At 49.4% G+C, this 26,067-nt stretch overlaps 1 protein-coding gene across 1 annotated transcript in view; it reads left to right on the top strand.

Moving 5' to 3' along the window:
* The window catches only part of TLL2 (tolloid like 2), a 121,442-nt gene that overhangs the window by 83,847 nt on the left and 11,528 nt on the right, over positions 1 to 26,067 (top strand). Inside the window, exons 10-16 of the mRNA XM_045068820.1 lie at positions 3,469 to 3,571; positions 14,100 to 14,216; positions 15,194 to 15,339; positions 15,840 to 16,035; positions 23,696 to 23,821; positions 24,559 to 24,719; positions 25,239 to 25,419. Of these exons, the coding sequence (XP_044924755.1) occupies positions 3,469 to 3,571; positions 14,100 to 14,216; positions 15,194 to 15,339; positions 15,840 to 16,035; positions 23,696 to 23,821; positions 24,559 to 24,719; positions 25,239 to 25,419 (1,030 nt within the window). The remainder of the gene's footprint in view (positions 1 to 3,468; positions 3,572 to 14,099; positions 14,217 to 15,193; positions 15,340 to 15,839; positions 16,036 to 23,695; positions 23,822 to 24,558; positions 24,720 to 25,238; positions 25,420 to 26,067) is intronic.

The following is a 26,067-nucleotide window of genomic DNA, read 5'->3' on the forward strand; positions in this document are numbered from 1 at the left end:
ATGCTTACCCATCATCCTGTATTATTTCACAAAAGGGTCAGGTGAAAAGGCATCTGAACATGCATTCACGTGCACGTGCTCACGTAACGTGTGCTCACACACAACGCCCATGCGCGACTCTTATTCTGGCTCTAAGTATTTATGACACTGTGGTTGTCATCCAGAGCCTGAGAGACTCCAGGCTTGTCCCCTTTGCATTCGTGCGCTGTCTCTGTGCCTGCTGGAGGCAGTAATGAGAGGAAGGCAGGAAGAAGGAGGAGGAAGAGGAAGTGATCCAGCCCCCAAATCGTTGAATTGTCCTACCTAGCAGAAGCTATGGGATATGCAGAAAATCCCTCCAGCCTTAATTATTATTGCTAACTGGGGGGGGGGGGCAGGGAGAATATACATCATTGAGATTCCTGTACCAATGATTTCCATTTTGGCTTCACCAGCCTTCCCTGAGCTGCTAGTAATTAGCAAACTTGATCGATTCAAGTGTCACTTCTTGCTTGTCACCTCTTTTCCTATGGTCTTTATGGTTCCCTAACGTATTTAAAATAATCAGTCTGAATGATTATCCCATTCATTTCGATCATGAATGTGTTACTAAGGAAGTTGTAATAATATTTCCTTTCTGAAAATTTGAAAAGCCAAAGAATTATATTGCAACCAGCTAGTCAGTATGACTGAGCTCTTCTGCCCAAACGTGAACACTGTGGGAGCTACAAATGAAAGATAATTTATTATCCCTGTCTTCAAGAGACTTAGAGTTTAGGTAGGGTTCCCCCTTACCTTTAGGGAATCTGATTTCATTGAAGGAAGAGTATTTGCTTGGCCCAGTATTAGTTTTTACATTTTTACTAATCAGCAAGCAGGGTTGAGAAACACTTGTCTAGTTTGAAAGAATTTTGACCTCTCTCTCTCTCTCTCTCTCTCACACACACACACACACACACTGTACAACACAGGAGCACAGGAGGGGAGCTGGCCTATTATATTTTCCCTCTTCATTTCATAGATGATCAGAAGGCTTTGTGGAAGAAGGTATTAATTGTCCTGAGACCTGAACACCGGGTGGGATTGGCCCAAAGGAGGGGTGGACACGCTTAACGCTAATTAGGACAGGCAGCTTGTGAAAAGTGCTTAGTGTGTAGGTTTGTGGAGCACTCAGTGTGGCTTGATTTTTAAGACCGCATTTATCGAGTGCCTATCGTGTGTCAGAGCACAATACGCTCAATATACAGTTTCTCCGGCCGCCCATCAATAACCCAGTGGTGTGCGTGTTGTTTCGCAGATAAGGAAACTAAATATCACTCACCCAAGTGGGCAAGTGAGAGGTAGAGCTAGTAAGTGGTAGAGCTAGTAAGTGGTTGATCTAGTAAGTGATAGTAGGATCTCAGAGCTAGTAAGTGGTAGAGCTCAGAAATCCAGATCTGCCTGACTCTTAAAGACGCCTGCTCTGCAGTCACCATAAGGGGCCAAGGAGAGGGTCCCAAGGAGGGAAAGGCCGCGTCTATTTGGGCAGTCAGAAAGGGTCTCAGGGCAGAGGCAGGGGATGCTGGAGCTAGACCTGGGGAAGCGTCCATTAGCGGGATCCCTCAGGGCACACAAGGAAATAAGTTCACATAGGACGGATGCTGGAGGCTCTGGGAGGTAAGTAGAGAGTTTAATTTATGAGATGGGGCAGGGGGAGCCATGGAAGTTCTCTGAGCATAGGAGGAGTTTGATGAACATAAGATGTCAGAGCAAGATAGATCTAGAAGCCCAAGTGCTCAGAAGGAGCCAGGACGTGGCAGGAGTGATGCAGACAGCGCTGCTGAAGGGACACCAGACTGGCCTGCAACAGGGACACAGGCATCTTAAGGGAAAGAGGTCTGTCAGCTTCGGGGATAAACAATAGGGGTGAAGCAGACATGACAGCATAGGGCTGCACCCCCGTGACTGGTGTCACCTGCGCACAGGGGAGCTGGAAGGGAAATGCTGCTGCACTAAGGGACCATCACAGTCACCGGGGAGCAGGGAGGGCGGGAGCCAGCAGAGGCCAGAGGGCAGCGGAGAGAGGACAGGTGTGTTGAAGCCCAGAGAGGTGTTCAAAGCAGGGGAGGCATGGAGAATGGGACAAACGAATAACAGCCCTTTCAGTCTGGCTGGGAAGGCCCTGGAACTTTGACCTGCAGCCTTCCAGCCTGGGGCTTTGCTTAGAGACCCGAGGGACCTGGTTGCAATAGTGGGGCAGGGCTGCCTTTATGGGGTCCCTGGTGAGTGAAGAGAGCAGAGAAATGATGGAGCAGAGAGACAGGCCGAGCCTGGCAGACATGGCATGGGTACCCTACATGGTGGGGCTGGATGGAATGAGGAAGGAGGGATGCCTGAACTCTGCTTTGGGCCATCTGCCAGGGATGCCCCAAGCTGGAAGGGTAGCAGGTATATGGGAAGAGTACCTGTGTGCCAAGTCCACAGGGCCACCCACCTGCCTCCACTCTTTGTGGACAAGGACATCCATGGAATGGCCTCAGCATGTCCAGAAGAACTGAAACCTTCCTTTTTAGTCCATCTGAACCTCCAAGCTCCCCAGCCTTCACTCCCCATTCCAGAACCACCCAGCATGACCTACACTCTCCTTGCCTGAGCTCATGTCAGTCCCTCTCGCCAAAATGCGCTCCTGCTCTGTGTCTCTGCCCACTGGGTCCCTATTCCCCTTAGGTTAAATGCCACCTCTTCTGAGATGTATCCTGGCAGCCTCTAGTTCTCCCTCCCTGGAGCTGCAGGATTCCCTTCCTGTGCGTCCCTCTCTTTTCCACATTTATTCCAGAGTGTTCTGTCTAACTGGCCTGAACCCTCTGTGTTCTCTGAACTCCCTAAAAGCAAGAGCCCTCTCTTGCTGATCTTTCGATGTCAGTTGGCCAACACAGACGGGCACACAGTAGGTGGTCAGCTAACAATGGTGTGATGAACGAAAGAAGGAACGAATGCAGGAATGAACGAACACACAGACTGACTCTAGGAAAGCTTTCGGCTACACCCCATCCCAGAAGAGTGAGGTCATGGCCGAGGGGGAACAGTGATCACGGTGGTTGCTCAGATGCACCCAGGCTAACCCCAGGCCTTTGGAATGATGGATGATGTTATAAGATCTTTCTGTATCTCTGAACTTCACTGACCCCTACCTCCTTCTAAATCCCCAGTCTCAGTGCGTCCCAGCCCGTCGTTTTAATGTATTCTGTTTCCTATAAACCACCGAGTGACTTCAAAAGCTCCAGGACAGAACCAGGGGACTCATCTCCTCTGTTTACTCCCCATCCTGCTCAAGGTTTATTATTTCATGTCACGAGGTTTCCTGTGAGCGTGTCTTTGCGAGGACGCTCCCACTGTGGTCTGAGAGCTCTGTATGCTAAGAGGTAATGTGAGAACACGGGCATGCGAGATGGGTCTTCAAGAGTCCTCGGGCTCTGCTGCCAAAACTCACTTTACGGTCACTCTTTACAGATTGTCCTGAACTTCACATCCATGGATTTGTTTAAAAGCCGCCTGTGCTGGTATGACTATGTGGAGGTCCGGGATGGTTACTGGAGAAAAGCCCCCTTATTGGGTAAGTTGACTTTAGAAGGCCTTGGGAGAGGGTGATGGGCTGTTCCATGGGATGCCATTAACACGCGGAAGGGCCCATCCCGACAGCGGACACAGGAAGCTCACAAGGGTCGGTGTCGTTGTAAAACTCCGAGCACTCCATTTGGCAGCACGTGTTAAAAGCTTTTAAGACCGAGACTGCCCTTCAACCCGGCAATTCTGCTTCTTGGAATGTATCCTAAGGAACCAATTAAGGAAGCGTGCAAAGTTCTAGCTGTGGGGGTATTCACTGGAGCAGGAAAAATGGAAAACAGTTTACATGTTCAACAGTAGGGGTTCGCTGAAAAAACTGGGATACAACTTTCCAGGGGAAAACTATCCAGCCACTAAAAATAAAGTTGGAGGTGCCTGCTTATTGATACAGAAAGGGGTTCCTGTATGTCATTACACAAAAAGGTGTTACAAAAGACAACATGAGGTTGACTTCCATTTTAATAAAAATACTGTTATATGTATATTTTGAGGCTTTGCAAACTCAGGTGCCCTCAGAAATAAGGCATACGTGAGGACGAGGGGATTGGATAATAAATGAAGGAGTGGTGGGGAGTGTGGCCAAGTGAATATCCTGACCAGAATTACTCAAAACAAAACTACTTAAAACATGTACAGGTTGGATTCCACTGGAAGAAACCATTCTGTGATCTACAGTACAAATATCAAGTAGAATCATGAATATAAATAAATAACATATAGTGGTTATTTCAGAATGACAGAGATTTTGTTGTTGTTTTGTTTGTTGTTTTTTGTTTTAGTTTATTCTGGGGGCTCCTGGGTGGCTAAGTCGGTTAGGCATCTGATTCTTCACTTTGGTTCATGTCATGATCTCGGGGGCATGAGATCCAGCCCTACGTCAGGCTCTGCCCTCAGCGTGGAGTCTGCTCAAGGATTCTCCCTCTCCCTCTGTACCTTTCTCCTGTACCCTGCATACTTTCTCTCTCTCTTAAGAATTTTTTAATTCTTTTTTCCTTGTTTAGCTATATTTTCTAATTTTTCTACAATAACTGTGTACCCTTTCTGGTAGATGCATAGTGCATAAACTCATACGTGACAAGGCAGCTTGGACCTTTCCACAAGAGGCAGTGGGCAGGTGGCACAAGGAGAAAAGTCCGTTCATTCAGGATTGGTCACCAATTTGCAATCTCCCATGGGTGACCTGAAAAGATGAAAGTATAGAGAATTAATGGCACAGTGTCCTGGAAATGGACATAGGGACTCATTTGGCTAAAGAATAGCAATGGGGGAGCCAGGAAGAGATGTAGATTTATAAGGAGCCAGATGGAAGGGTTTTGGCTGTTAGTGGATCGTCCTCATTTTTAGAGCAATAGCAGGGTGGGCTTCCAGGTTGATAAATCTGAGCCTTCACTGAGGTCTTTGTCCCTGGCATATCCTCACAAGGGCAGAAAACCCGCTCTGGTTATTCTTTGACTGTCTGGCCTGGGAGTGAGCTGCTGTTGGGACAGCAGATGAAAGACGGAATCAGGAGGAGATGGGGAGAGTTAACCGGGGGAGAGTTCCATAGCCAGACCACGCGTGCCTTCGAGTCAGATTCTGGGTAGGTCAGAAGAGATTGGGACAGAGGGTCTGGGTGGCCCCGAGTGGGCTGGCAAATACTAAGCTCTGTCTGGCCACAGGGACTCAGCCACGTCAGCTTTCATTGGGAAGATCACATAAACCCCTTCCGTCCAGAAGACCATGAGTCTCAATTCCTAGAGGTCCAAACAGAAAGGAATCTGTGTGCACTGGTGCTTAAGAAAGCCGCCATGGCAGGCTCTGAGAGTGGGTGCCAGGTTACCACCACCATCGGTGGCATCGGTGGGCTAGTCTGCCATCTAGGTAGGCAAGCCGAGCACAGCCAGGAGCGTGCACGCTATAGGACAAAGGGGATTGGTTACCCGACGGCAGGGCGGCTGCTGCCTGCCCTGGATTTCTGCTTCCTGTCTCAGGCAAGCAGACACAGCGCATGCTCGCAGCCAGCAGGAGGCGCGGCCTCCAAGGTAGTACCGACTGGGTGTGGCAAAAAGACTGAGGGCTGTGTTCTGGGTTAGCAGAGGTTCCTGAACCTGGTTCCTGAACCCGAGTCGGCTGGGAAGATTTCTGTGAATACAGATCCCTGGGAGACCACCGCATCAGAATCCCCATGAGCTGGGTCAGGGAGTGATCCTGCTTCCCCGTCAATGTAGGTGCATGGGGACCTGTTTAGCACCACATAGAAAGGGGACGGCAGGGGTGCTCATCAAACAGCCGCAGCTGGTTACCTTTGAGAAAGGAGAGGAGGCACAGGTAGTCGGCAGCTTGGAGGTTTGGTTTGTATACTTTTGGATCATTCTACATTTTTTTACAAGAATGCATTCAGGTAGTATTTTCTAATTAAACTAATACAAGGGGTTGTGTGGGGTGGGGGAGTTTCCATGACAGCACGGAATCATGAACCCCTCGACAAGGCAGGGATCAGAGTCCCTAAGCCCACACCTTCACCAGGAAAGTGCAGAGTCCACACTCTTCGAACGTGGACCAACTCGCTAAGTCCGCACAGCCAGTTAGGGGCTGAGATCAGACCAGAACTCCGATGGCCTCGTCATGAGGAGTGGGGACTGCTGCCTCTGAGAAGGGTATCCCAGTAGTAGGACCGTCAGATAAAATGCATGATTCACTGTTTAGCTGAAATTCCAATGCGTCTGGCCTTCCCCTATTTTTGTTTGCAAAATCTGGCAACCCTAACGCCCCCCAGAGGAATGTGGTAGACCCAAAGGGCTCAGGGAAGGAAGCTCTCTGTTAACTGAGGTTCCCCAGAGAGGGCCAAGACACGCTCCTGAGGCTGGGCACAGCCAGAGGCATTTCCAGGGATTCCCTTTTCTTGAACCTGAAACAAGAACTTTCTCACTGCAGATCCTGGCATTTCTGACTACACTTCCATTGATGAGATGGGGCTTTTGCCATTCGTTGTTGTTGGTGATGGTTTGCTTTGTTTGGGTTTGGGGGGGGGCGGGTTGGGGCTCATATTTTACACACTTTTGTACTGTGTGTGTGTGTGTGTGTCCGCGTGCCGCAGCCAAGGCATGGCCCAGTGCCTGTAACCGTCATTCTTCGTTTGCGGGAATTCTCCTTTGCCAACGACTTGGCCCTGCTCTGATGTTTCCAAATGCAGTTGTTAGTGCACTTTTGTGTTTGGAACAAGTGCATTGTGTGGGCCGAGCTGGTCCCTGGGAGGGGTCAGTGCCATGAAATCTGCTGGGAGGAGGCAGGTCAATGCCCCTTTGGCAGGAGGGAGAGCGGATTAGGGCTGATTGTGAAAGTATGCATCTTGCTCTGAAAAACTGTGCATTGCATATTTTCCCAGGGCAGTGTGTGAAAATCCAGGCATAATGGACGCATAACTTTTTATGAATGAACCCTTTATGACTCCCCACGGAGTCCACTTGTAGTGTCCTCATCTGCATTTCCTCTTCTTGATATCCTTATTAAACTCCTCCTCGAAAGCCAGGAACCAGCATCAGTTCGGGGATTTGCCACCTTTTCTCTAGTCCCGCTTCTGCCCAGCCTGTTCGTTCTCTTGGAAGGGGGCTGTTGGAGACCCACTTTTTCACAAAGTGATTAAAGAGAAGTGTAAGTAGAATGAGAATAGTTCACCATTGGTTAAATTGGTTTTTCAGTTTCAGGGGTCACTCATGAGATTGCACCTGAAGTGGGGAGGAATGGGGGTTGCCTACAGAGAGAATTTATCAGTACTCTTAAGTACTGTCATGTTAATTGGATTCCCCTCCCTTATTTCTGGTGGAGGAATTACTCAAACAATGCACTCTTGTATGCAGAACTGTCTTTGAGCACTCTGTACCACCACAGTACACACAAAGCCCCTCTCCCAACTTTTCCCTGAAGTGGGGAGGGAAGTTCATAAAGGCCAGGCTGGCTGATCAGAGTTGCATGGCCCCACTACTGGGGCTCCCTGGGCCGGGGGCCGTCTCCCAAGTGAGCAGGAACGTTGGTGGGAGTCAAAGAGCCAAGGCTGGCATCGCCACAAGCTCGCTGTATGGCTGGAGGCTTTTGACCTTCCTTCCTGTCTGTGTCCAAACGGGGAATGATGTGTACATTCCCAGAGACCAGATTTCCTGTCTATTCATCCAAAAGCGGACCGTGTCCAGAATTGCACCTCGAATACTGAAGTTTCCTTTTGATGATGGTGACAGTGGTGATGAATTAGGAGGTGAAATTGATGGTGAAGGTCAAGATCCCAGACTGCTGAGGTTCAAATCCCACTTCACTTACAACTTAGACTGTAACTCAAAGTGAATGCAGCTCAACTCAAATTCTACAATCCTTGGTTTTCTCATATCCTAGATTATGGATAGTACCTAATTTGGGGGTAGCAGAATGCAGTTATATAATGTCTGTAGGGTACCTAGGACAATGTCAAGCTCAAAAGCAAAAGGCTTTCCTTAGAACCATTATGGTGGAGATGGGAGTGTTGAGAAAACGGGACAAAATAGAAGGTTTTAGTTAAGAATACACAGCGATTGGAGTAATCTGTAATTTATCCCAGCCAGTCTGTGTTTGCCAAGGCAGTAACTCCTCCCTCCTCCAGAGCAGTGAGCCGACCAGGGTTGTCCTGTGGTCTGGTGGTGGTGGGTGGTTCGTCTCATCTGGTTCGGTTCTTGGGCAGCAAGGCAGGCATGGGAAGTCGCTCTGTTTTTTGCAAACAGTCTCCAGTGGCTGTGACAGCTGGGGTTTTAAAAGGAGAAATTTGGACTTGAAACTCGGTTTGGCTAAGAAGGAATTCCTTTTGTGATCCCACGTTGTTGAACGGCTGTTCAGCAAGCCTCTCTCCTCACTGGTAAGCAGTACTTACTTCCCCACGTTTCCGTGGTGTCTTCCAAGAATTAATTGACACTAATTGGCCATGCCGGAGTAACCATTACGGAAAATTTATGGGCTTCTGATGGATTGTTCCTTGCCAAACTCTCGGCAGAAGTTTCAGCTCATCTCACTTAATGTGAAGCTCACCAGAGCCAGAGAGCTGCAGGTGGCCAGAATCGGAAGGAAGCAGAAGGAGATTAGCAGCTTCTACCTCACGTCTCCGCAAAGAATGTATCCACAGTTGGCCATCAGGAAATGGCCACAGTGGCCTTTATTCCTCCCTGAACCTCACTCCTCCTATTTCTCAGAAGGGAAAGGAGAATTATAACTTCAAGTGGTGTTGGTGATAAAGGAGTGCCCACCAAATAACTGTTGAATAGACATAAGAAACATTGAGATATGAGTCACATATAATACAACTCACTGTCTAAAGTATTTACGTCAATGGCTTTTTGTGTGTTCAGGGTTGTGCAACCAGCCATCATCATAGTCAGTTTCAGAACATCTTCATCACCCCAAAAGAAAATACATCCCTACTCATCAAGAGTCCCTCCCCATTTCCCCAACATTAAATGGATTTTTGAGTGACTCCACAGTCAGAGCTTGAGAGAACCATGACCACCAGTCCAAGTAGACCTTGACTGGTCTGTGTTGTGAACTGATAGTACAGCTCAGCTCGTGTCCCACCCCACCCCCATTCCTATCCTGCCATGGCTGCCATCTTTTTTTAAATTAATTTTTTATTTTTTATTAACATATAATTATTATTATTAGCTCCAGCGGTACAGGTATGTTAATCGCCAGGTTTACACACTTCACAGCACTCACCATATCACATACCCTCCCCAATGTCCATAACCCAACCACCTTCTCCCTGAGCAACCCTCAGTTTGTTTTGTGAGATTAAGAGTCCCTATGGTTTGTCCCCCTCCCGATCCCATCTTGTTTCATGTTTTCCTTCCCTACCTCCCAAGCCCCCCATGTTGCCACTCAAATTCTTCATATCAGGGAGATCATATGATAATTGTCCTTCTCTGATTGACTTATTTTGCTTAGCATAATACCCTCTAGTTCCATCCAGGTCATTGCAAATGGCAAGATTTCATTTCTTTTGATGGCTGCATAGTTTTCCATTGTATATGTATACCACATCTTCTTTATCCATTCATCTTTTTAGGGCATCTAGGTCCTTTCCATAGTTTGGCTATTGTGGACATTGCGGCTGTAAACATTCAGGTGCATGTTCCCCTTTGGATCACTACATTTGTATCTTTAGGGTAAATACCCAGTAGTGTGATCGCAGGGTCATAGGGTAGCTCTATTTTCAACTTTTTGAGGAACCTCCATGCTGTTTTCCAGAGTGGCTGCACCAGCTTGCATTCCCACCACCAGTGTAGGAGGGTTCCCCTTTCTCCACATCCTTGCCAACACTTGTTTCCTGACTTGTTAATTTTAGCCATTTTGACTGGTGTGAGGTGGTATCTCATTGTGTTTTTGTTTTGTTTTGTTTTAAGATTTTATTTATTTACTTGACAGACAGAGATAACAAGTAGGCAGAGAGGCATGCAGAGAGAAGGGGGGAAGCAGGGTCCCAGCTGAGCAGAGAGCCCGATGTGGGGCTTGATCCCAGGACCCCGAGATCACAACCCGAGCCAAAGGCAGAGGCTTAACCCACTGAGCCACCCAGGTGCCCCTCATTATGGTTTTGATTTGTATTTCCCTGACGCCAAGTGATGTGGAGCACTTTTTCATGTGTCTATTGGCCATCTGGATGTCTTCTTTGCAGAAATGTCTGTTCGTGTCCTCTGCCCGTTTCTTGATTGGATTATTTGTTCTTTGGGAGTTGAGTTTGATAACTTCTTTATAGATTTTGGATACTAGCCCTTTATGTGATATGTCATTTGCAATTATCTTCTCCCATTCTGTCAGTGCCTCTTTGTTTTGTTGACTGTTTCCTTTGCTGTGCAAAAGCTTTTGATCTTGATGAAGTCCCAATAATTCATTTTTGCCCTTGCTTCCCTTGCCTTTGGCCAGGTTTTTAGGAAGAAGTTGCTGTGGCTGAGGTCGAAGAGGTTGCTGCATGGCTGCCACCTTTAGACGGCATTAGGAATTATAGGGTCAAAGATTCCTATATACCAGGAAAGGCATGACCTTTGGCCTCTTCCTCTGTAGAAGATCCAAATTTCAGACTTAGACCCAAGTGTCTGAGGAATATATGGTTATTTCTGTTTGTTTTTTTTTTTTTTCAATAACAGAATTTCAACAGCAATTATATACCTTTCTGTCAGGTAGTGGGAAGTTAACTTCAATTAGATTGTGTTTTCTTCCTTCCACGTGGGGGTCCGATAAGGGATTGACTTTGTCCCAAGGCATGGTGGCAGGGGAGGCGTCCATTTTGCCATCCCAGGTGGCTTTACGGTGTGTCCTCCTGCCTGGTCTCTAGCCCTCTGTCTGAGCAAAGAATCATAAGTGGCTGCTGGGCCTCCTTCTTATCTCAACTCCAGGCCAGTTCAGATCGGTGCCAGGTCCACATCTCCCTAGAAGACATACAGTGGGTGATGTCCTGTGGCTCCGCACACCCTCTGGACTACGGGAAAGTCACCTCCATACCCCTCCGCTTGAAGAGCTCTGCATGCCTGTCTCCCGCCTAATGTCTGGATGAATGTGTCGATGCTTCTATTCTGACCCCAGGTGGGACATGGGGATCTAAGGTCTTGTTGCCCCTCCAGGCTCTGCCCAGGAAGTGGGGGCACAGTTCTGTCCTTCTCCCAGATCCTTTTTTAATTTTTATTTATTTTTATTACTTTTTAAAGATTTTATTTAAATTCAAGTTAGTTAACATATAATACATTATTAGTTTCAGGTGGAGAATTTAGTGATTCATCGGTGGCATACAATACCCAGTGCTCATGCCATCAATTACTGTCCTTAATGCCCATCACCCAGTTACCCCATCCCCCTACCCACCTCCCCTCCAACAACCCTCAGTTTATTCCCTATAGTTATGAGTCTCTTTTTTTTTTTTTTACTTTTTTTAAAAGATTTATTTATTTATTTGATAGAGATCACAAGTAGGCAGAGAGACAGGCAGAGAGAGGGGAGAAGCAGACCCCCTGCTGAGCAGAGAGCCCGATGTGGGGCTTGATCCCAGGACCCTGAGATCACGACCTGAGCGGAAGGCAGAGGCTTTGACCCACTGAGCCACCCAGGCGCCCCCGGTTATGAGTCTCTTAATGTTTCCCTCCCTCTCTCTTTTTATCTTCCCTTCCCCCATGTTCATCTGTTTTGTTTCTTAAGTTCCACATGTGGAGTGAAATCATATGGTATTTGTCTTTCTCTGATTTATTTTGCTCAGCATAATACCCTTCAGTTCCATCCACATTATTGCAAATGGCAAGATTTTTTTCCTTTTTTTTTTAAGATTTTTTATTTTTATTTATTTGACAGAGATCACAACAAGTAGGCCTCTCTAGGCAGGCAGAGAGAGAGAGGGAAGCAGGCTCCCTACTGAGCAGAGAGCCCGACGTGGGGCTCGATCCCAGAACCCTGGAACCATGCATGACCTGAGCCGAAGGCAGAGGCCTTAACCCACTGAGCCACCCAGGTGCCCCAGATTTCTTTCTTTTTTGATTCTTGTGCAATATATATGTGTGTGTGTGTATATATATATATATACACATACATATATACATATGACAGCTTCTTTATTCATTCATCTGTCAGTGGACATTGGGGCTCTTTCTGATGAAGTTCTAGAACCTAGGTGAGGTTTGGTGGGCTGAGGTCCGGAGCCGATGACCAAGAAAGAATTCTTGAGACATCTTTGGTGCAAAATGGTGGTTTATTAAAGCACGGGACAGGTGGGCAGGAAGAGCTGCTGCCCCGGGTTGTGAGGGATGGCAGGTTATATACCCTGCTGTTGGGGGAAGGTGAGGGGAAGGGAGGTGTCAGTGGAGTTTTCATATGCTAAAGAGGGCCTACAAGGTGCCAGGATGTTCCAGGCCTGCCGGAGGCCTTGCCCTTGCTGCTGGATCAATGTTGTCTTTAGACTAGCCATTAACATTAAGATCTTTGGGAGACTTTTTGGTGGGGTCTCACAATCCTGCTATCAATCGTCTTTGTTAGTGAGATTTAGGACATTTGTAAGCCAAGGGAGACTCCTGTCTAGCAGGATTGTGAGCTCTGCAAGTTAACTATTTGCTTATTGTTCATGGCAGTCAGGGCTGCCTGAGCGATGCTACACTTATGGAGGGGAAAGGGTGAAGAGGGGGTGCAAGGCGCCAGCTCCTGCTTTGTCCTCAGCCAGCCTCCTGCTCCCTCATCATTTCCATAGTTTGGCTATTGCAGACATTGATGTTATAAACATTGGGGTGCAGGTGCCCCTTCAAATCATTATTTTTGTATCATTTGTATGAATATCCAGTAGTGTGACTGCTGGGTCACAGGGTAGTTCTATTTTCAACTTTTTGAGGAATCTCCGTACTGTTTTCCAGAGTGGCTACACCAGGTAGCATTCCCACCAATGGTGTAAGAGGGTTCCCCATTCTCCACATCACTGCTAACATCTGTTATTTCCTGAGTGGTTAATTTTAGCCATTTTGACTGCTGTGAGGTGGTGTCTCACTGTGGTTTTGATTTGTATTTCCCTGATTCTGTGTGATGTTAAGCATTTTTTCATGTGTCTGTCGGCCATTTGTATGTCTTCTTTGGAGAAATGTCTGTTCATGTCTTCTGCCCATTTCTTGACTGGATTGTTTTTTGGGGGGGTGTCGAGTTCAATAAGTTCTTTATAGATTTTTGGGTACTAGCCCTTTATCTGATGTGCCATTTGCAGATATCTTTTTCCATTCTGTATGTTGCCTTTTAGTTTTATTGATTTTTTTCCTTTGCTGTGCAGAAGCTTTTGATCTTGATGAAGTCCCAGTAGTTCATTTTTGCTTTTGTGTCCTTCTCACAGATCTGTTTTAAACCCACTTGGGGTCTCTATCATCTTTTTCCATCAAGGGCCTTACCTCAGGGTGGGACGGTATACGGGGTCCTTCTAGAAGGTCCATCATCCCTTTTCTAATCCTCTCTCTCTCTGGTTCCTGCACTCATTCATCCTAGCAATCTTTCTAAGACTACAAGGGTGAAAATGGAAAATGTGCTCTTCCTCACTGAGTGTTCTTCCAAACAAAGTTCTTCCAAACTTTGTGATTGTGACTAGGCTTATGAAATTCAAGAGCCTACAAGATTTGATTTTTTTTTTTTATCATATGTTCTCTGGCATCCCTTTTCTGAGGCAAGAGAAGCAGAATGTCTTCCCAAAGGCATGCCACCCGCAGAAGAAGGGCATGTATCTAGTAGGAAATACCGCGGGGGGGGATCGTCCATCGCTGTTTCAGACCATTACCCACCACACCTGTACCAGACCCACATGGCAGAGGAGGGCATGTCTGGGCTACACTCTGAGTTCTTCGATTGACTGGTGTCTGGAATCCTCTATAAGTCGGTCCTTTATTCCTCTTTGCGTGACAGGATGAATCGCCACAGCCAAGCTCCTGCTCACAGGGTGCCACATTGAAAAAACGCCGCTCCCTCTCTCTGTAATGAGTTTCTCGCTGTCTGCTAGCAGCCTGACCTGTCTTTTCCGTTCCCAGGTAGGTTTTGTGGCAATAAAGTCCCGGAGCCCCTCACCTCCACGGACAGCCGGCTCTGGGTGGAGTTCCGGAGCAGCAGCAGCATCTTGGGCAAGGGTTTCTTCGCAGTGTACGAAGGTTGGTTCATGATGAGAGAAACCCACAGGGGAGCTTTGGCTGTTCTCTGACCTTCCCACGCAGCCCCCATCCCTCTTGCACCCAGGCCTGCATGGCAGCTGCCAGAGCCCCGGGGGTCGGGGCACCCACCACAGGGGCTGGGCCGAGGCATCCCCCCGGGGCCCCCTCCTCCACATGCTGGAAGCAGAGAGGGCAGCTGTGCTTCCCTCAGAACAGGTGTCATCATCTACCTGTCACCACCCCGCTGAACCCCATTTCAGTGCAGCTGGGGGGCCCATCCAGGGTAGTGAACCCGAGGACATGAAAGCAACCTCTGAATCTGTGCGAGCCCAAGCAAAGGACCCAACCACTCTGGGCCTCTGTTCAGAAAAGATCAGGATATTTACAACCGCATTTCTTGAAAGGGCCTCTGAGGCCACCATGGGGTTGAGTTGAGGAAACAAATAGGTCTGGGCTCTAGGCAGCTGCCACCAGCGCATTTCTGCTAAAGTTCATTCCACATATTTGGTAAATTGTAATTATGGAAAGGCCAAGGTTTTGTTTCTATAAATGAAATAACGTGTGTGTGTGTGTGTGTGTGTGCGCGTCCCCCTCTGTGTCAGTGGTCCCCTGGCCTCTGCATTAGAATCCCTCGGGGAACTCAGACATCACTGTTACTTGGAGCTCCCCCAGACCTCCTTGCGTCAGAACTTCTAGGGATGCATCCCCTGCTTCCACAGCTCAGACTATTTCCCAGGTGATTGTGATGTACAACATTGATGGGGAACCACTGCCTTACATGGTTATTTTCTCTATATGGAAAAAATCCCAAGTTGCCAACAGATCAAATTGTGCCTTTCGGGAGGCACAGTGCCGGTTAGGTGGAGATGAAAATGTTGCCACGTGGAGCCACCTAGTGGTGATCCGTGGGTCACTCATTTCCTTCCCAAGGTCTGACCAGGAACCCCATTCCTCCTTTCCTGGCTCTCTTCCTAAAGCTACGTGTGGGGGAGACATTAACAAAGACGCTGGTCAGATTCAATCTCCCAACTATCCCGATGACTACAGACCTTCCAAGGAATGTGTTTGGAGGATTACGGTTTCAGAAGGGTTTCACGTGGGACTTACCTTCCAAGCTTTTGAGGTGAGTACCGCTCGGGTTTTCCCAAGGATGAAGTAACTGTCAACTTCTTCTAGACGCTCTCTGCTCCATAAAGATGGGTTTCCATTGAGTGGGTTGCAAACAAGAACCTGAGAGACCATTTCAAGCTCACGAGGCATCGTACCTGGACATTTGGCTTCAACGTCTTTGCAAACTTTGAAATTGCATCCACCTCCTTTCCAACAGCCAACCAGGGGTGGGGGGGAGGTGGCGCGGGGGTAGAGGGGACTGAAGGTCTAGGAGCGGATTTCAGGAAGTTGCATAGAACCGGTCTTCCATGTGTATCGTCTCTTAGTCTGCACAGTTTGGTTCTCCCTGGGCTTCCACAAGTAAGGGACAGCTTGGAGAACCCAGGACACACTTGGGTCCCTCTGCCTCCTGGTTAGATCTTTGAGAGTGTTGCTTAGGTTCCCTTCTCACATAAAAAAGCCTTAAAGCCAGACCATCCATCACCTTCCACGTTGCCTCTTTTCTCTGTTTAGATCGAAAGGCATGACAGCTGTGCCTACGACTACCTGGAGATCCGCGATGGCCCCACGGAGGATAGCGCCCTGATTGGCCATTTTTGTGGCTATGAGAAGCCAGAAGATGTGAGATCGAGCTCCCACAGAATGTGGATGAAGTTTGTGTCCGACGGCTCTATCAATAAAGCGGGCTTTGCAGCCAATTTTTTCAAGGGTATGAATTAGCAGCTTGTTTCCGTTTTTAGTCACAGGAGGAGGTATTGCCCCCCTGGCTTAAGAATCACAAAACCCATATGGAACCTTAGCACAAACAAGGCTCCCTGCAGGGAGAAGGCAGTGACCCATTTTCAAGTTGCCTCTTACTGAGTTCACCACTGATTCATGAGCAGGCACGGCTTGGGCAGCTACAGGGCAGAAAGTTCTGCCACAGTGGTTGGAAACTAGATTTAATAAGTTTACCCTTAGTAAACCTCAGGGAAACTGAGTGTTGATAATAAATATTCATGTAGTCACTCTTGTTAATTGAGCACCTACTGTGTATCAGAAACTGCAAGGTGCTTGGTGGACATGATGTCACTTAATTCCCAAAATAACCCTTTGAGTTGGGTTTGGATCACATTTGATTAGGATTGAGAAGGGTTGCTTGGGGGTCACTCAGATCATTAAGAGGCAGGTCAAGAAGCCCAGTGCAGTCTAACTCCTGAGCTCAAACCCCTTTGGCAGTGTTGCCTTGCAGTCCCTGATGTAGGCCCGAGAGGCAGCCTCCCTCCTCAGCTGCTGACGTACCAGCCCCCGGTGTACAAACCTCCCTTTGAGTGGCAAGGAGAGTGAGGGGTTCAGGGAACAAATTTCCATGTGGTCTTGGGGACCTGCTGTGTTGCAGAGTCTTGATGAAAGTGACCCAGAATGGCATGGGAAGCACAGCGTGCCTGGTCCCTGCAGAAGGGGCTTCTCAGGACTCCTCTGTTGGGGGCAGGTCTTCCTTCCCTGCTCTCTGGGCCCTGGAAGCCCCTAAGACCACATTGTAAAGGGGGGCCCAGGTATTCCCCAGCACACTGTGATCAGGTGCCTGGTGGCACACTAGCAGCCACTGAATAGTGTTATCTAAGCCACGTCTGAGCTCTGTAGCTCAGTAGCACCACTCACCTTTGGGAGGAACTGCTTTCCCCTCCTTCCCTCCTCTCCAGGAACTCTTGGCTGTGCCGGTCCAGAAATCCTGGTCCCTCTCTTACTCCCACTCTCCGCATATGCCCCCTCTTTAGCCCTTTGTCCCAGGTTCTACGTAAGTGCGTGGGTGTCAGAGGAACCCATCTGGAGCCGTGTGGGCCTGAGCAACTCTTGGTCTTTACTGAAACTCCAGGTTTGCTCTCTGTAAAACAAGGGGAAGCAATCTGCCCATTTTACCTAACCCATTGTGAAGCCCCCCAAAATGATGGCTGTGGGGACACTTTCCAAGCTGAAAAGGGCCCCACAGATGTGTGGGGCATCTTCTTTGATCTCGAGGCATCTGGGAGAGCGAAACCCAAGCAGAAACAGAACAAGAATCATAAGACTGTGGATAACTGGAGGAAAAAATGTGGTCCCTTCCTTCCAAGCAAAGAAGCCAGGCTGCAGCAGGTCAGCTTGTGGTTGAGATGCCCGGAAACTTAGTCTATGCGACCCACCCCACCCCCTGCCCCGGCCCAGACCACACATGACCTAGCACCAGCGACGCTTGCTGGGTGGCCTGAAGCAAGTGACCCGAAGTCTCTGAACCCCAAATCGTCTGCTTCTAGAAATGACATACGAGGCTATTGTAGAGCTGTCGGGAGAAAACCAAACCATGTAGGTAAATGCACATTGTCTAATGGCTAGTCCCAGGAACTGTCTTTGCTAAAGAAGGAGTCTTGGAGGTGGTTATTGTTACCTTTGGCAAAAAGGAAGTGACGATTTCTTCTTGCAGTTGCCATGTATCAGTTTCTTGTGGCTGCTATAACAAGTTACTATCATTGTGGAGGCTTAGAACAATAGAACTTTCTCGTCTTCCAGTTCTGGAGGTCAGATTTCCTTGCCTCTTCCCGTGTCTAGAGGAGGCCTCCGCATTTCTTGGCTCGGATGCCCCTCCATCTTCAAGCCAGGGCTGGCCGGTTGAGTCTGTCTCCTGCAGCGTCACACACCTCTGTTTCCATGGCTGCACCTCTCTCTCTCTGCCCCTGACTGTCCTCCTCCCTCTCTCAGTCATAAGGACCCGTGAGCTGACAGTGGGCCCACCCCCAGATCCCAGGATAATCTATTTCAAGATCCTTGATTTAATCAAATTTGTGAAGTCCTTTTTGCCAAGTAAGCTCATGGATTCACAGGTTCCAGGGACTAGAATGTGGACGGCTGCCGGAGGCCTGATTTTGCTTAGCACGTGTCACGCATGATTAGAAAGATTTATTCTAATTCTGTCCCTCTCCTCTGACATCCATCCTCTGCTCTGTCAAATTAGGTGTTGCGGAGTTAGTAATCCCGTGGCACCGACCCACCCACACCTCATTCCTGGTGCTGCTGCTAATTGGCGGTGCATGGTTTTGAGAGTACCGGCTAACGCTGGAGATAAGGGCAACCAGTCCAGAAAAAAAAAAAAAAAAAAAAGGATGCCCTGTTGAATTTGAACTTAAAATGAAGAATGATCTTTTAGTTTAAGCATGTCTCAAATATTGCACACGTGGTTAAGAAATGATAAGACACATTCATCTTAAATTCAAATGTAGTCAAGCCTGTTGGGTGTCTTTGTGGCAACCCTACCAGTGAGGCCGCAGTGAGGTGCACGTCCCTCAGGGCAGCTACACCGGCGTGCAAGGCACTGAGTCAGCTTGCTCTGGGTACCCACAAGACCCAGCTGCCTTTGCAGTTTGGAAGACCCCTCCTCCTCCCTCCGCCACAGTCAGCATTCATTCAGCGGTCGTCAAGCCATGTGTCAGGTGCTGTGCTAGGCGCTGGGGACACAGAGGAAAGCACAGTCCTTGTCCTCAAGAGCTCAGGCCAGTGAAAGAGGACTACAGGCAAATGTCGGTGGCCTGGCTGCAGACATGCGACCTCAGAGGCCCTCAGCCTGGGGGCGGGGCTGCATTGCCCAGCCTCGGACTCCAAGGGCATTTCAATTCTCATCTTGCAAATGTCTCCTTAGATGCCCATGAAGGCATTACCCGAGGCTCACCTACACTAACTTAATGCACAGGCCTGGCTTGACATCCCTTTTACGTCAGAGAGCTTGACCCTGAATCCTAAAAGAGGAACCAGGACTGGTGGAAGCTTTGGGGGACCTTTTAGAGGGGAGAGAAAGGACTGTATTGAGTGTGCCAGAAACCACGTGAGTGCTCTCACGTTCTCTTCAGAACAGCCCCATTCAGAACAGTCGGCATTAGTATTATCCCGCCTTTGACAGTTGAGGAAACAGAAGTTCTGAGGGGGCAGAGCAGGAACAGACCCAGGATCTGAAGGGTCCCCCCGTGCCTTCTTCCCACAAGAGACCCGCCATCACAGGCAAGTCAAGTGAAGGGGGAGTTGAATTTCTCTTTAGTGTTTGTGATTTGATTCTCAGCCTGGTCGCCTTTCTGCCCTCCGGACGCCGTGGAAACATGGGGAAAAGGGCCTTGGACGTGGCACCCCAGGTTTGGATTTTTGTCCTGCCTTCATCCCTCACAGGCATCTGCGGTCATTTTCCTTTCAGAGACTGGGTCGGACCCGCTCCGTGCTCCACTGTGCTCCCAGTGCCTGGCCCGTGCCTGGCCCGTGCCGGGCTCAGTAGGTACTCCCTGCGCCGGGAATGAATACATGAAAGAGGAAATGAGGTTCAGGTTCCTCACTTGTGGGTTGGGCTTCCTGCTGATTTCTCTGCCTCCTTTTCCCGGTTCCCAGGAGGAGGAATAAGGCGAGACCGCATTTTAGAGCAGTGCTGTCCCACCGAAATAAGAGGCGTCACAAAGGTGAGCCCCCGATGTCATTTCCAACTGGCTAGCAGCCACCTTTCTCCTTCCCCACCAAAAGAAACAGGTGGAATTATTTGAATGTATCTTATTTAACCCAATCTATCAATTTTATGATCATTTACCATCACACACAAGACTGTCATTTTAATAGGTAATTCATATACACAACCTTAGTGGCATATTTTATGGGCTTCTTCATTCTAAGTCTTGGAAATCCGGTGCCTTTTTACACTGCCAGCGCACCTGAAATTGGACAAGCTGCATTGCGAGTGCTGGACAGCCACACGGGCTGAAAGCGGCCACGTTGGTCAGTTACAGGCCTCAGGACCGGACACAGCCAGCTTCCTCTGCCCAATCTTTTTCCAGAAAAGCCATTGGTAGACTGTCATGGGAACACACAGTGCCCAGGGCGTGTGTCAGGACTTCTCCCATGAAAGAAACTGGAAGAGGAACTACAAAGTCCATGCAGAAGAGTTGGACCAAGAGAAAGAAAGTCCTGCCTTGGTGCCAGTTAGCAGGAGGCTCTGCCCGGAGCCCAGCTGGCGCGTGGCACTGGCCGCCGTGCCAGTTGGCCTCCGCACCCCCCTCCCGGTGCCAGATGGCAGTCTCTCTCAGAGCCCGCGGGCCTGGCAGCAGGCAGGGCTCGTCTCCGCTTACTTCAGGAGATGGCGGCTTTGAGGGTTGGCCATTTTGGTCATATGATTTCCACAGTGACCCCCACACCCCTCTGTCCCAGTGCCAGCGGACCCCCATGGGGTGTTGACAAGGGGGACCGGATTCCTTCAGGTGTTTCTTCAAAAGCTTAGGGATGTGTCCTGCCATCTCATTCCTTAACTCTCTCTGCAAACAATTGTTGCCATCTTACCTGAGCCATCTCATTATCTAAACACGGAATGGTTCCTTCTCTTACTAATACCACTTGAAGAAGGCAGAGAAGAAAGAGCTATGACTCGGCAAGGCTGAGCCCTGCCTTTTCAGCTTTTTCTCCTACCTCTCACCATCTCCCAGATTTTTCTAGGAGGCTTGGCTTTGACCATTGTGGCCCAGAGCAAGCATGAATCTGTGGGCTTGGAACAGATGCTGCTTCCTCACTGTGGAGGTGATTCCAAGGATACCCAGGCTCCCACTGAGGGCAGGGCCCCTCATACACTTCCACGCCATCCATCCAAGTTGAAGTAGGGTTGAAAATGGCCAAGCATCCCACGGCTCTTGCTGGGAGAAGCTCAGATGTGACTCTACCACTTTCACCCACCTTCCTGGGGCAAATAAATGTCCTACCCTTCTAGTTCCCTGGAGGAACTATATTCCCTTTGCCTTAGTCCCCAAACCAGTCTACCGTCCTCTCTCCCTGCACATGGGTAAGATGGCCCCTGGACATTTGTTCATCTGGGGTCTTCCCTTTCTTACCTATGACAAACGTGTGTCCTTCCCATAGTCATATCACCTTCTGGCATCAGAGTCTCCCTCTGGCCCCGACATGATCGGTGTTTATCTTGGTGTATTTTGATGGGCTTTTCCCATCATTCTTTTCTACCCTCCCCCTGCACCCACCTGCCAGTTTCTTCACTCTGCTGTGCTGCCTTTCTGCCCATCTCTTTTCTTCTCCACTGGCCCATCTTTGACACATTGTCCTTCTTTCTGTTTCTGCCTTGTCCCTCTCCCCTCCTCTCGTACTACTGCGCTCTCACCTGATTCAGGTATGCCCAGGTAACCCTATCCCTTTCACTGCCCTCATCATTGTGTCTCTCCACCCACTGGGATTTTGAAAGCAACCCCACTGTTGTCTGTAGTGAGATCTGTTGTGTATTGGATGTCATTTTCAGCTCCGACCATGCTAAAAGCAGATACTATTCTAATTTTTAAAGCAGGAAGAAGGCTCAGAGAGGTTAAATCATCCAATCTGTTGGGGGCATGATCCAGTATGGATCCAACCGAGGTCTGTCTGGCTCACCCTAGAAGCCTGGACTCTCCATTCTCCTTATTATTGATTCTCCCCCCTCCTCCTATTCTTTCTAGCAAATGCCAAAGAAAGCACTTTGCCTCTTGTAAAGCAATAAGTAATTGGAGGATTGTTACTATTTTAGCATACTCCATATTTACATTTATTTGAGGCCATGAACAAGTTCAACCCCCTGCCTAGAGCATGTCTCCTATACTCAGTTCCCCTACTGGCCAGTTCATTTAAGCTTTGGCTGAGCCCAACAACACACCACTCTTAGAATCACCCAAGTTTACTGTCCACTGTGTGTGACGATGGGACATTCACTTGCCTTTCTTTACCCAGTGAAGGGTGAGCAGGTAGACGAGTATGATGTGCCCCATAGCTGAGGAAGGCTGGAAGGAAACGGGTCTGTTTGAGTGGGGAAAGGGCAGTGCAGAGGGAGCCAGCCTGGTTGCAGGGTTTGCTTGTGCTGCAGGGCCACTGGGGTAGATGTTGCAAGGGGCCAGAATTTTGACAATTCACATTTCAAAGGATGAGAAATACTTTTGGAAAACAGGGAGAGTCCTAGGTCTCATTGATTTCAAGCAGGGTCTGCAAAGCCATCCATAAGAAATGTTAATGAAAGGGTCATGGCGTAAGGGCAGGACTGGGGGGTCTTTCCTGGACTTCACCAACTCTAAGATGTCCCGATTTCTCTCATTTTATGTGTAATGTAGGCTTTTGAAGATTCTGTGGCCAACCCTGTGCTCGCTGTATTCCTGCCTTCTGTGCTGTTAGGAACCAATGCCACCCCTTCCCTTTCTTCCTCCCACATCGGGCTTTTTCGGTTTTGTCTTATTTTGGAAGATACCTCAGGGTTTTGTTGTTCCTTTGCTTGGCTCTCTGGCTTGGTGAGGCCACAGTGTCTCCTCTCAGGGGTAGATGACCCAAGCTTGGCAACAGAAAATGATTAGTTTCTCCTTTTATTTCTGATCCTCTTCTTGGAGATGCCCATGGCCCGGGTTTTTCTTTCCTCCAGGGATGCACGGACTGACATTTCCGGGCAGGTTCTCCAGTGACCCCGGGTTCCTTCTCAGGACAACTCTCCTGGCATCCCACCTGCTGTTTTCAATTGCCCCCAACATATAACTACTCACTTGTCAGCGCTGAATCCCGTCCAAGTCCCCTGCTAACTCAGTCTCACTGTGGCCCCTTCCTGTACTTTCTCCTGGGAGTTCTGGCTAACCTAAGAGCTCAGCATTTTCTGTAACCTTGAAGGTCTCCCTGAGCACACTGTTTCAGATTATTTCTGAAATACTAAATCACAAGCCCTGATTCTATCTCTAGAGAATACTTCTACATCTTCATCTAGAAATGGGCCCCTTTGTTCTTACCCTTCGCTTAATGTCCCTATGAAGTTCCATATTTGGGGAGAATCCCAGTTCCATGGCATTAAAACTGATGACGTTTTTGGTGTGGGATTTTTAAAAAATCACCTTGTATTCCCTGACTGAACCCTTCAAAGAACAAAATCAGGGGCACCTGGGTGCCTCAGTGGGTTAAAGCCTCTGCCTTCAACTCAGGTCATGATCCCAGGGTCCTGGGATGGAGCCCCGCATCAGGCTCTCTGCTCAGCGGGGAGCCTGCTTCCCTTCCTCTCTCTCTGCCTGCCTCTCTGCCTACCTGTGATCTCTGTCTGTCAAATAAATAAATAAAATCTTAAAAAAAAAATCAAAGAACAAAATCATCCAGGCCTGATCTCCTCCAGAGGGGCCCTGCTTCTGGCTAACAAGATACTCTTCTGTTCTCAAGACCTCCGTGTTGGCTAGAGCTGCTTCTGGTTTCTGAGACATTGACGTGAGGCTCCTGGGGAGGGGGTCATCAAAAGCTGTTCTTGTTCTCAGAGGACATTTTCCGGGGACTCTGTGATGGGGAATGGGATGGGGAGCAGACCAGGGGGCTTGGTGATGATCTAGTCTGGTCCCCTTCCTCTCCAACAGAGGTGGACGAGTGTTCCTGGCCAGATCACGGCGGGTGTGAGCAGAGCTGTGTGAACACTCTGGGCAGCTACAAGTGCTCCTGTGATCCTGGCTACGAGCTGGCCGCCGACAAGAAGACGTGTGAAGGTTGGTGTTGGATCTGCAAGGCAAGAATGGGAAGGGGTCAGGGACAAGTCTCAGGAGATGTGGGGAGGTGAGGGGGCTGTGGGCTGTGGGCGAGGTGATGGGATCCATGGTGGGGGATGCCCCTGGCTCTTGGAAGGAAGAACAACCCCATCGAGTCACCAATGTGAGAGGGCTGCCCAGATTATAAGAATTCCACCCCAGACACGGCAGCCGGAGCCACGGTCTAGTTTCTTCTGCGGCTGAGAAACATTCACACAATTATTCAGATAAAAAATAAAAGCAAAGGAAAATGGCAGGCACTTTCACGGGATGCAACTAATAGCCCATTTCACTCATTCCGTTTCTACGGGGATGGTGTTCCGTCTCCCTCGCCCACCCGCGTGACACTGCTTGTTCACGGAAGCAGGAGAGGTGCGTAGCTTGCTGCAAACATTCCTCAGTCACCTTTGGTCCAAGTCACTTGGTCCCCAACTCTGCCACTGAGTGACCGGTAAGCACACAAGCATGGGCATCATTTCACAAAGCGGCAAAGACTTGTGCTCAGCCTCATCCCTCCAGTTCCTCCGTGGAAACAGATTAGAGGGAAAGATGCTGGATTAATCAGTTCAGGTTATCAAACTTTTTTTTTTTTTTTTTTTTTTTAATTAAAGAACAGCAGGGCTCATCGCTGCTTGGGGGAAATCGCAGTCACTTGGAACTAAAACCAAATGAATTTTCCTCCTGTTTCTCCCGTGCAGTGGCCTGTGGTGGTTTTATTACCAAGCTGAACGGGACCATCACCAGCCCGGGGTGGCCGAAGGAGTACCCCACCAACAAGAACTGCGTCTGGCAGGTGGTGGCCCCTGCCCAGTACAGGATCTCCCTTCAGTTTGAAGTGTTTGAGCTGGAAGGCAATGACGTATGCTCCTGCGCTCTAGCTGACTGTGTCGGGCGGTGGCTCGGGACTGCAAAGCCGTGAGGGGCTCGGCGGGCAGGGAGGTTGCGTCTTACAGTCGGGGGCTGAATCCAAGGAGAAGCAGGACCAGAGCGAAGGAGGCAGGCCTTGGGAGTGGGAGGTGGTCAAGACAAGTATGTCCCCTTGAGGTAGGAGTCTGGGGATTAGTGTCCAGCTGAGGGGAACAGCCGGGGTGAGATGCAGCTGGGGACCGGGATGGTAGGAATGGCCTGTCCCCTCCCTTGGGCAGTGGTTGTGGGATAAGCAAGTCAGCCAAGGCCCAGGTAGAGCTCCCCCACCCCCAGAGTGCTCTGCGTGAGTGCCCCCATGTCTACACCTTGGGCCAGAGGGATCCCAGTAGGAGTTGACAGGACACTCCCCCGGAACCTGGCGGAGGGTGTGGCTGTCAGAAAGGGGTCCTGTAGGGACTCTGGGCTGGAGCCGTGGGAGCACCGGAGGGCTCCCCACCACGCTGTCTTATAGGTCTGCAAGTATGACTTTGTGGAGGTTCGCAGCGGCCTGTCCCCTGATGCCAGGCTGCACGGCAAGTTCTGTGGCTCCGAGATGCCCGAGGTCATCACCTCCCAGAGCAACAACATGCGTGTGGAGTTCAAGTCAGACAACACGGTCTCCAAGCGTGGCTTCAGAGCCCACTTCTTCTCAGGTGTGCGGGTCTGGAAGCGAGGTCACGGACTGCAGGGGACAGGTCTGGGCAGGCTCTCAGCCTCTGGGGCACCCGCCTACTCCTCTCAGCACAGTCCTTCCTGGCCTCTAACTAGCTTATGGTCCCTGTGCTTAAGTGCTGGGTGGGCTTCACCTCCTTATTCTTTAAGGAGTCTTCGTTGTCCTCATGAAACTAAAGCACACAGTGTTCGGTGACACATTATCACCAGGTATGGCTAGGGCAGGGAGATGTCAGTGAGCCCCGGAGCGATCCCGGTGTCGAGGGCTGGGGAGGGAGGCCTGTGTTCGACTGTCACCAGAAGGAGCTGGCTTGAGCTACAAAAACCTCAGTGACAACAACAGCTAGAACTTGAGCTGGGACAGCAGAGCAAATACAAGCTAACGCTTACTCTGAGCTGGACGCCCACATACCAATTCAGTTCCTCCTCCCAATAGCCCTATGAGGTGAGGACACATACTGACTCCATTTTACAGGTGAGGCAACTGAGGCCAGAAGTCAAGAACGGCCCAAGGGCACAAGACCTGGGAGTGGTGGAGCAGGATGGGTGTTGGGCCGTCTTGTCCGGGGCCCACATGCTTCCCTCCTCCACAGGCCAGAGGGGGCGTGGGGTCAGGAAGAAGGAGCCCA

This window comes from Mustela putorius, unplaced genomic scaffold (assembly GCF_011764305.1).
Source record: "Mustela putorius furo isolate JIRA1106 unplaced genomic scaffold, ASM1176430v1.1 tig00003909_pilon_pilon_pilon, whole genome shotgun sequence".
NCBI classification, from domain to species: Eukaryota; Metazoa; Chordata; class Mammalia; order Carnivora; family Mustelidae; genus Mustela; species Mustela putorius.